The 10,609-nt window shown below is 35.1% G+C and overlaps 1 protein-coding gene across 4 annotated transcripts in view; it reads left to right on the top strand.

Moving 5' to 3' along the window:
• Window positions 1-10,546, top strand: part of Pik3ca (phosphatidylinositol-4,5-bisphosphate 3-kinase catalytic subunit alpha) — a 67,472-nt gene extending 56,926 nt beyond the window's left edge. For 3 of the 4 annotated variants that reach the window (XM_063227200.1, XM_063227199.1, XM_063227201.1), the window contains 7 exons: window positions 2,145-2,251; window positions 2,897-3,018; window positions 4,472-4,550; window positions 7,541-7,711; window positions 8,502-8,619; window positions 8,725-8,876; window positions 9,646-10,546. In XM_063227200.1, the coding sequence (XP_063083270.1) occupies window positions 2,145-2,251; window positions 2,897-3,018; window positions 4,472-4,550; window positions 7,541-7,711; window positions 8,502-8,619; window positions 8,725-8,876; window positions 9,646-9,916 (1,020 nt within the window). In that variant the 3' untranslated portion in view covers window positions 9,917-10,546. Of the gene's footprint in view, window positions 1-2,144; window positions 2,252-2,896; window positions 3,019-4,471; window positions 4,551-5,476; window positions 5,693-7,540; window positions 7,712-8,501; window positions 8,620-8,724; window positions 8,877-9,645 lie in introns of those variants that run through there. The other variant, XM_063227202.1, reaches the window with a different exon arrangement.
• The last annotated feature ends 63 nt before the right edge of the window (window positions 10,547-10,609 follow it).

A 10,609-nucleotide genomic window follows, 5' to 3' on the forward strand; every position in this document is an offset into this window, starting at 1 on the left:
CAAGTGCAGCTGTGTAATGTCAGATACACTGTTTTGCTCTTAAGATTCTCGCCTGTAAAGCTGAGAATATTGTCACCATACAGTTAACTGCTGGGAGAGCGCCATTACATGAGCTGTGTGCAGCACCTAGCGCAGCCCCTGGGGCGTGCGGTACCCAGTAAATACACGGGCCTCCACTTCCCTGTTTTCTTTTCACATAGCTCTCAAGTATTTACAATGATTCTTTTCTTATTCAGTCATTATCTTAGTAATGACCTGAAAACAAGTGGACAGAGGTGAGCTTTTTACATTTCTAAGTTGAAAATGGACTCCAGTCACTCAGTAAAGACATCACACACTCTGACCATCTGCTTCCTAGCTAATCCATATGAAATGTAAAGTTTGTTTCAAGATTTTTTTTTCCTATTCCCTATTCTTTATTCCATCTAATCTGCCACATCCTGAATTTAACACACTCTAAAAGTAAGATTGTTTCTCACTCCGGTGAAATGGGAGGGAAGAAATTCCAGTTTATTATTGAGTACTCAGAGGGAAGAGAACAGAAATTGCCAGCACTGAATAGATTTTTCCATCATCTTCATTAATACTATTCAAAGGAAAAAGCAACTTTTGAAGAAAACTGCTACATTAATCTAAAAGAAGTTGCTCCATTAATCTTAATATCATGCAGTCAGCTTGTGACTGAATTGGTTTCATTGACATTGTGGTAAATAATTTCAAATATGGAATATTAGAAAAAGTACTATTATTCATGCTGGAATTAATGGGTAGAGAGCAGTAGGCTGCTTCAAAAGAATAAAATTTACTGCATTTGTAGTGCAACTGAACTAGGAAAAAAGAAGTGTTAGATATATTTGTAAACAGATGCATATTTTGTGCTAATTTTTGCATCACAAATCAGCTATGATAAAATGGCTTAATTAGAAACATGAAATTTATTACTGGTATCATCATTGGTTTAAATGAGATTGTAGTAAGGAGCACAAAGGCAGTTACTCTGGGTGGTTTTGTGTTTTATCATAATAATGATAAAGTGTGTGAAGCACTGTGCTAATACTACAGTTGACAGCAGTGAAAGAAGTGCCTTTACCTGGGTAAGAGCTGCTTAGTCAGTGATGACTAGATTTCCTGGCTATTAACTTACATGTAGTAAGAAGAAAAAAACCTCATTATGAAAATTCCATCATGAAAATTAATTTATGTATCTCTTGTTCTAACTTTTTTAATACATTCTATATTTGTAATAGATTGAAATTTCCTGTAATAAATGCCAGCTACTGCTTGGTAGCTTAGCAGTCTAATCTCTGGTTTGAGCTCATTAAAAAGGGATATTTTGCCATACATGGTGGCACCCACCTGCAATCCCAGCATCGGGGTAGCTGAGGCAGGAGGATCATCATGAGTTTGAGGCCAGGGTGAACTTCATAGTGAGATCCCACTTCAAAACAAAACAAACAAACACTTCTTTGTGGCTACAAACAAGATATACTATGAGATCCATGCAGCAAATGTTTTTGTAAGTTTTCCCAACAGCTTCTTTTAGCCTCACTAGACCATTTTTACCCAACAGAGAGCATACATAAAATGTTTCATACAAAGCCAAGAAAGAGAAATACTAAACTAAGATCACATGATCTGTTTAGTTTTTCTCTAGAACAAAGATGAGCAGTTGTTTCTTAAAGGGCTAGATGTAAATAGTTTAGATTTTGCTAGATGTAAATAATTTAGATTTTGCTAGATGTAAATAGTTTAGATTTTGTAGGCCATGAGGTCTTTGCTCTTCAGCTCTGCTGTCCTAGTGCGAAAGCAGGTAGTGTGTGGTGAATGGGCATGGCTGTATTCTAAGGCAACTTGATTTACAGAAACTGACAGCTGACCTGCAAGCCGGGGTTCACCACCTCTGTTGCAGAGACAGAACCTTGCTTCTGTCAGCAAGTAGAGTTCATTTCTCACAGGAAGGTCCCCGCTGCCACGCTCCTCTCTCTGCATCTGGCTGGTCTGTCCCATACAAACCCTCCTCCTTAGAGTGCAGCCAGTCTAAGGCACGGTCAGAGACTGCACGGCACTGAGTTTCCGTGTGTAAGAGCTTAGCAGTTCTTTCACCTTAATGAAGTCAATTTCTGACTTTGGTTGTTTTTTATCAGGTACAGATGAAATTCTTAGTTGAGCAAATGAGGCAACCAGATTTCATGGATGCACTACAAGGCTTTTTGTCTCCTCTAAACCCTGCTCATCAACTGGGAAATCTCAGGTAAGGTACTTTCCTGGGAACTTTATTGTTTTATTTAAATAGGCACTTCTGGATAAAATATTGAGAAGAATCAAAACATCCTATGTGATAGTCCCATTGTCTGTTTCTCTTTTCCATTCTCCTACTGTGCAGAATAGGAATAGTAAAAGGGTCTTAAGTTAGAAATGCATTTATTCAGAATGAGTTTTTATTACTTTAATACGAGTTTAAAACCTTCAGTGGTTGAACTGTTTGTGGCACATGGAGTATAATACATGTTGTTGAAAATTCTTGATTATATAAAGGTTGTAAAGCTTAATATTTATGTAGTACTCCTTAGAAGGGAATTTATAGATTAAAATTGAGTTTAAAATTTTCTAATACTTTTTTGATAGATAATAAGAAACAGTGAGATCTTTTGCAAATGGGAAGGGAACCAAAATCCAGGAGCAGTGGAGGAAAAGGGGAAGTAAAAAAGGATAAAGATGTGTTATGTACATGTGCTGCCTCCTCATGTGAATGTAATCATGATGTTCTGCAAACATGTACGAATAAATTTTAAAAATAGTTTAAATTTTACAACATGTTTAAAACTGTTACGTAAAATTGAGGATGAAAAGAGTAACAAAGCTGAGGTGCCTAGTAAAGTTTTTAACTATTTTAAAGGCTTGAAGAGTGTCGAATTATGTCTTCTGCAAAAAGGCCACTGTGGTTGAATTGGGAGAACCCAGACATCATGTCAGAGTTACTGTTTCAGAACAATGAGATCATCTTTAAAAATGGGGATGGTAAGGAAGAGTATTAATGAGCTTATGATGTATGAATTTAGTTATCTTTTTATACACAGGATATTTATGAACCCTGAAAACTGTTGAAAGCCATTTAAGGAATACACATTTGATAAAATGCAGACTAGTAAGTAGATGTCTTACCCTTTGGAATACACATGTGAAGAAATTCAGGAACTGTGACCTCAAAATGAGAAATTTTGGTTTGCTGATGACTTTAAACTTTAGAACACTTGGAGAACAGCAAGCAGGCAGGCTTTCCCTTACGTCTCCTCACCTGCCTAAAGGTGGATCCTCCAAAAGGACTCATGTGTCATGAATCTTACCAGCCAGGAAAGATCAGCTGGAGGTTTGACTCCTAACAATTCTTCATTTTAACTTTGTTTCTTTTAACTGATTATGCATGTACAGGGGAGCAAAAAATGTCCTCCCTCTACCTGGGTTAAGCTACAAATTAGCTTGACCTAAGACAGACTAACAGGAAACACCTATGTTTAATCACATATCTATGCATGGGAGTCTCACAAACTATATTGCTCAAAGAAAGGTCAATTGATTGAAGCTTATATAGCATCCTGAGTTATAGGAAAGAGTAAGGGCTTGGGGCTTTTGAGGGAGGAGGGTGATACAGTTATGGGAAGGGAAGGATGGGAAGATAGGATGAATAAAGATTGTCTTGATGTGCAGTTTTAAAAAGCCTCTCAGAATATAAAAGCCATCTCAGAGAAACCCTCAGAAGAGGGTAACAGTAGAGTTTCTAGGCCTTGTACAACCTTCAGTTGATCTGCCCTGTTTGAAGTGGCATTTCCTGAACTCCTGAATCAAAAGTCATGAAGTTAGTTCCTGTTTTTGCTTAACTATCATTTACATGAGTGGAATGAGTATCCAGTCATTCCCTAAATAACTGTGTGCTAAGTCCTGGGTTATAGTAATAAAATAGGATCCCTGCTTTCTTGGACCTTACAGACTAATAGGGAAAAGAAGGACATTAAACGAGTAATTTAGAAAACAAGTTACACTCATGTACAAAGAAAAGTATAATCTGCTAAGAAGCTGTGCAAAAAAGGGCTCTAATTTATGTGGAGAATAGACTACGGGGGAGAGGGAAAGATCCCCAATGGCTTTCCACTAGGAAATGACAGCTCAACAATGAATTCTGTTGATGCAAATACTTTGACACACACACGGTAAAATTTTAACGATTCAGCAAAACAAAGAATTTAAGTATGCATAACACTTTATTAGGTATTTATTCATCTTTTATACACAAGTTTTTGCCAGTACCCTGGAAGTGAGTGAAACAATCAAAATATTATTGTCTTCCATATTATTCTGAAGAGTAAATATAGCTCTGTTTTCTCCAATTTGAAGACAGTGTGATGGCTTGATCCCCTAATTTATATCTATAGTGTTAAATGTTACTTGAATTTGATACATGGTTTTTGAATTTCAGATTTACGGCAAGATATGCTAACGCTTCAGATTATTCGCATAATGGAAAATATCTGGCAAAATCAAGGCCTTGATCTTCGGTAGGTAATCAGTTAAGCAACCTATATGTGGATAGTTAGACTGAAATAAAGCTATTAATAAATAATTATAAAACCATATAGAGACATAGATCTATAAGGAGATATTGTAGTAATTAACAGTTGATTACAAAGTGATATTTTTCATCTGTCCTCATTCTTGACTTAGAATGAGATCTGAACTAAATCGGAAGAGGTATCTTTAATTCACTAGGGAACATTCGGTAGTTGCCTCTGGAATGTCACTGTTAGAAACAGGACAGAGGGGGCTGGGGATTTAGCTCAGCATCCTAAGCACTTGCCTGCCTGGCAAGCATGAGGTCATGAGTTCAATCCCTAGTACCAAAAAAAAAAAAAAGAAAAGAAATAGGACATAAGGGACACTTTTTTTTCAATGTCACAAAGCTCTGTTTTTATTCAGAAGAATTTAAAAGCCAGCACTGTAACAAAAATTTTCTGATTCTGAAGCTTTATCAATCCCCTAATCTTAAATCAATTTTGTAGAAAAATTTATGAAATCAAAATTACCAGTTTTCTGGTTTTTGTCCAGCTTTCCACAGTAATCAGTATATCTCCTAAATTTTCTGTCATGCTTCATCTTCTAGTAGATAACACTTCTAATAGTGTTTTCTTCTCTTTCTCTTTGGAAATCCTAAGTCCTGTCTAAAAATACTTTAAGTGAGCATGAGTGAAGTCCACCTGCAGCAAGAAGAGGGTAAAAATAGCAAGTAACACCAGACACGTGCTTACTTGCATGGCTTATAAGAGGTTAAGGATAGCTGGTACATAGAAAAGTTTCAGTGCCACATAGAGAAAATAGGTATTTTGAGTAACAGAGGGCACAAAATCAAGTCATCAATTTTAAATTCTTGACTCTGGATTCACCGGGTGATCTCTGCTGCTTTGCAAAGACGGTGTTTTCTTTACAGCAGAACTTTCTGTGTCATGGGAGACCCACATCCTGCTAGTGCCAGCGCTTCCAGAGGAGCAGCATGTAAAACATATGCAGAAGTAGAAAGAGTAAAGGATGTAACTAAATAACTCCGGGAGTTACAATGCTTAATGTGAATTAGAGACTGCAAAAAAAGAGTATTATGAGCAAGTTCATTGGCTATATCAGTCTTAAAATATTTTAAGTGAATTTAATTTCTCTTTAAGCAAAAAACTTAATTTCAATAAAAGCATATCAGCATTTTTATTTATCGTTGGCAAATTATAATTCAAAATATGATTTATAATTATATAAAATACATTTATATGGCAAAATGTAATTCAGATTTAGGTTAATTATAACTGCTTGATTTTATATAAGATTTATAGAAAAATTTGACTATAAGAATACGCAACAGGAATAAAATAAAAACATGAAAAAGAGAAAATGAGCTGGAATACAACTTTAACAAATGTCTGTATTTCCCAGGGCAGTTCAGGAAGAAATTCTATCAGAAAATTGGTCAAGGGTGTAAGAGGCCCAAAGTAAGTGATTTCACAGAACCCCCAAAAAAGGGAGAGACTAACAGACAGTTTGTAATGCCAGGTGTCCTGAAGGTTTCAGAAAGCAAGAGCTGTGCTTACTCATGGTTAGCTTAAAAACGAGTTTATAGTAGAACAATAAGCATTCAAGCTAGGCTGTAGGAAATTAAAGAGAAAACAAAAATAAGCATATACTTTCTTAGGAACATAGAAAAAATGGACAATAATATGAGAAAAAGGGAGAAAAACTATATTTTGAGTACTTTGTGCAATTTAGATGCCTTTTTTCACTGTCATTTTTAGTCTTCATGTCTATCCTTAACTGTGTACTGTTTAATTTTACAATTTAATATCTGGTATAATAAAATAAGTACCTTAAAAAGAACTTCAGCTGCATCCCACAGTGTGATGATTATATTGAGGAAAGCATTTATGAGATTCTCTGAGTTATGAGCTAAACTAGCTGCTTTTTTCAGGGAATACCATTTTTATTTTAATAATAAGAGACGAGCGATGGTTATTCACACGTGGGTTCTTGGCAGACAGGTTCTTGGAAAAAGACCAGTCTCTTCAAGGAAAACAATTGTGACAATATTTGTTGCCAACAATAAAATTTGAGCTTTCCAGCCAAAATTAGAATTTTGAAAGACTTGTACCTGTCACTGAATTTAAAAGTCCTAAAGACTTTTCTGATGAAACTGGTGATAATATTAATAGTTGTGGCTTTTTACTATGGTACAGTGAAAATATAGATTGGTTATCAAAAAGCATATACAAAGTTGGGCATGGTGGCGTACACCTGTAAGCCCAGCACTTGGAAGGCTGAGGCAGGATGATTGCTGCAAGTTCAAGGCCAGCCTGTGCCAAATAGTAAATTCAAGGCCAGCCTGTACCACATAATGAGACCCTGTCTCAAAAAAATGAGTAAAATAGCGTATGTAAAAATCAAAATGACTATAAAACTAGACATTAGAAATTTTTGAAAAAAATTCTCACTAAATGATTTGTTATGTGAGAGTTTTGTTTTTATAAACTATGTTATGTAGCAGAGTGGCTCATTTTAAAAGAATTAAATATTTAACCCTTATTTTCTTTGTTTTAATTTCTAATATCATTAGTGTAATCCTTGTAAATAAAGCTTCTTTAGGATCTTCAGTAATTTCTATAAAAGTCCTGAGACCAAAAGTTTGAGAATTGCTGCCCTAACATTTCATTTAGATGTCAGTTAAAACATCCTTAAATTCCTCTACATTTTTAAAGTCATAAATGTTTATGTTTATATGCTGTGATTTTCTTAATGCTTTTCAGACATACAATTGAAAGTTATAATAATCGATGGTAGATAATTTTGAGGATTTTTCTAAGAATATGTTTGTCACATTGTAGAAAAGAAAATTAGCTTGAGACAGAGACAGTAAAGGTCAGACACAACAGGCTTACAGGTGAAATATTCATGTGTCAGTCTGTGGGAAGTGTGGAGTTAAAAGCCCACCGTGGTGCATGTGTCACTCCTTTTCCAGAATGCTGCCGTATGGTTGTCTCTCCATTGGGGACTGTGTAGGACTGATCGAGGTGGTGAGAAATTCTCACACGATCATGCAGATTCAGTGCAAAGGTGGCCTGAAAGGTGCACTGCAGTTCAATAGCCACACGCTGCATCAGTGGCTCAAAGACAAGAACAAAGGAGAAATGTGAGTTCACCATCTTTCTTCCCTAAAGTCTGCTGGGTGAGGCAGACTACGGTTGCCAATAGGCCGGAAAAAGTAATTCTCCTCACTTTGGAAAAAAAATCCTCAACTTTTGAAATGTTTAAGGTTATTTGTAAATGATCAGAATTACTTAAATTCGATAAACATTCAACATATATACCTAAAATGTTCTTATTGCTTGGGTTTTTTTTTTAAATTACACATTCAAACTTTTAATTCTTCAATAAAATTACTAATTTTTTTCAGTACTAGAAATGGAACCCAGAGTCTTCCTACTGAGCTACATCCCCAGCCCTTTTTTGTTTTGAAATAGGGTTGTGCTAAGTCACTAATTTGCCCAGGCTGGGCTTGAATTTAAGATCCTCCTGCCTCAGCCTCCCAGAATACTGACATTACAGGTACGCACCATCATAGCCAACTAAAAACAAATATTAATTTTAATGATCAAAGTATTTTTCTATGATAAGAATCATGCTTTGGTCAAGAAATACTAGAAATTTCCCTTGAAACCCTTAACAACGTAAGAATCTCAAATTCCTCAGATTTTGGACATAATTCTTTTTTTTTTTTTTTTTTTTTTTTTTTTTTTTTTTTTTTGTCTTTTTCATTTTTATCGGTACCAGGGATCGAACTCACCACCGCCTGCTTGCCAGGCAGGTGCTTATGCCGCTGAGCTAAATCCCCAGCCCCAGATTTTGGACATAATTCTACCATGTTTTGCCAGTTTGGCCTAGTGCATATGACTTATGAGGTGTTTATTTCTTCCTTGCAGATACGATGCAGCCATTGACCTATTTACACGGTCGTGTGCCGGATACTGCGTAGCTACCTTCATTTTGGGAATTGGTGACCGTCACAACAGTAACATCATGGTGAAAGATGATGGACAGGTAATGGCTTTTACTTTTTAAAGTCTTTTGGTATTCCTAATTATTAATTCAAGGAAGTTAAGTCTGCATGTATCAAGCTATAACATAATTTCTTATTTTTAAAAGCTGTTTCATATAGACTTTGGACACTTTTTGGATCACAAGAAGAAAAAATTTGGTTATAAACGAGAACGTGTACCATTTGTTTTGACACAAGATTTCTTAATAGTGATAAGCAAAGGGGCCCAAGAATGTACAAAGACCAGAGAATTTGAAAGGTAAGCTCAAGAAATTAAAATACAAAATAAGGAGTTCTTGCTGTAATGTCAGAAACAATTGATATTTTTAAGCAGTTCAAGGTAATAGATGTTATTTAGGAAAACTGAGTGTTTTAGTTTTTGTATTTAATTATTTTAAGGAAAATGGAAATAAAGACTAATTACTGAGTTAATAGTGAAGGCCTAAAAAGTCATTCTTAACAACACTTAAAAGTTTTTTATTTACTGCTGTTTAGATAATTAGACTCTGCCTTTTCTGTTTTGCAAATAATGTATAGTGCTTAAAACAATGTTTTACAGTCATTTAACTCAAAAAGTAACTGGCTATAATTACCATGCTTATTCAGAATTTTTCTTATTACTTGACAGTACATAATTAACCTATTTTAAAACTTGAAGTACTTTCATAAAATTCTGCTCTATCTCCTACTCAGTCTTCTGACTATAGCTGAAGCCCTGAAGTCTTTAATATGGACCATGCCATATATTTAATGATGTTTAATAAATACTAAATCCCTAATGTGTCAGGCATGTGCTTGTGATAAAGCAGTAAACAAAGTTTTTTAATGGAGCTTGCATTCAGGTGGGGTAAAGGAAATAGAGACATGTGGGCTAGGGAAATGGGGAGAGAATAGTACAACTTTTTTTTTTTTTTTTTTTTTTTAATAGCTTTGTCCAAGTAAGCCTCTGAATTGTGTGACATTCAAGCAGAGACCTAATGTCAGTGCCATTTGCTCCATACTGACCAAATTGTTCTTGCCACTTATAGGTTTCAGGAGATGTGTTACAAGGCGTATCTAGCTATTCGGCAGCATGCTAATCTCTTCATAAATCTTTTCTCAATGATGCTTGGCTCTGGAATGCCAGAACTACAGTCTTTTGATGACATTGCATATATTCGAAAGACCCTAGCCTTAGATAAAACTGAGCAAGAGGCTTTGGAATATTTCATGAAACAAATGAATGATGCACATCATGGTGGCTGGACAACAAAAATGGATTGGATCTTCCACACAATTAAGCAGCATGCATTGAACTGAAATGATAAGTGAGAAACTGAAAGCCCAATGATCTGGATTCTACACTGCACTGTTAATAACTGACAGCAGGCAAAGACTGATTGCATAGGAATTGCACAATCCATGAAAAGCATTAGAACTTACAGCAAGAAACAGAAATAAAATACTATCTAATTTAAATAATGTAAATGCAAACAGGGTTTGATAGCACTAAACTAGTTCATTTCAAAGTTAAGCTTTAGAATAATGCGCAATTTCATGTTATGCCTTAAGTCCAAAAAAAGGTAAACTTTGAAGATTGTTTGTATCTTTTTTTAAAAAACAAAACAAAACAAAACCCCCAAAACAAATAGAAATAATGGAGAAGAAAAAAGAATGATGTTCTGTGTGTCCTACAAATGTTCTATGTTTTGAAATGTGGATACAACCAAGCTGTTACTGCATTAGGTCTAAGTAAATGAGTTTAATGTTAAATTGCATAAGATTGGAAAAGAATGAAATTTTTTTTAACTTTCCCATTGCTGTTCAATTTACAATTTGAAGTGGGTTTTTGACTCCTTGTTTAATGAAGAAAAATGCTTGGGGTGGAAGAGACTCTTGAGATTTCACCAGAGACTTTTTCTTTTTAATAAATCAAATCTTTTGATTACATGGGGTCTTATCTGCAAATTTCAGAAGCAGTCACAAATGAGACCTGTTAAAACATGGTGTTTT

This window comes from Cavia porcellus, unplaced genomic scaffold (genome assembly GCF_034190915.1).
Source record: "Cavia porcellus strain 051 isolate PalLab524CR breed Dunkin Hartley unplaced genomic scaffold, mCavPor4.1 scaffold_17, whole genome shotgun sequence".
In the NCBI taxonomy this organism is placed as follows: Eukaryota; Metazoa; Chordata; class Mammalia; order Rodentia; family Caviidae; genus Cavia; species Cavia porcellus.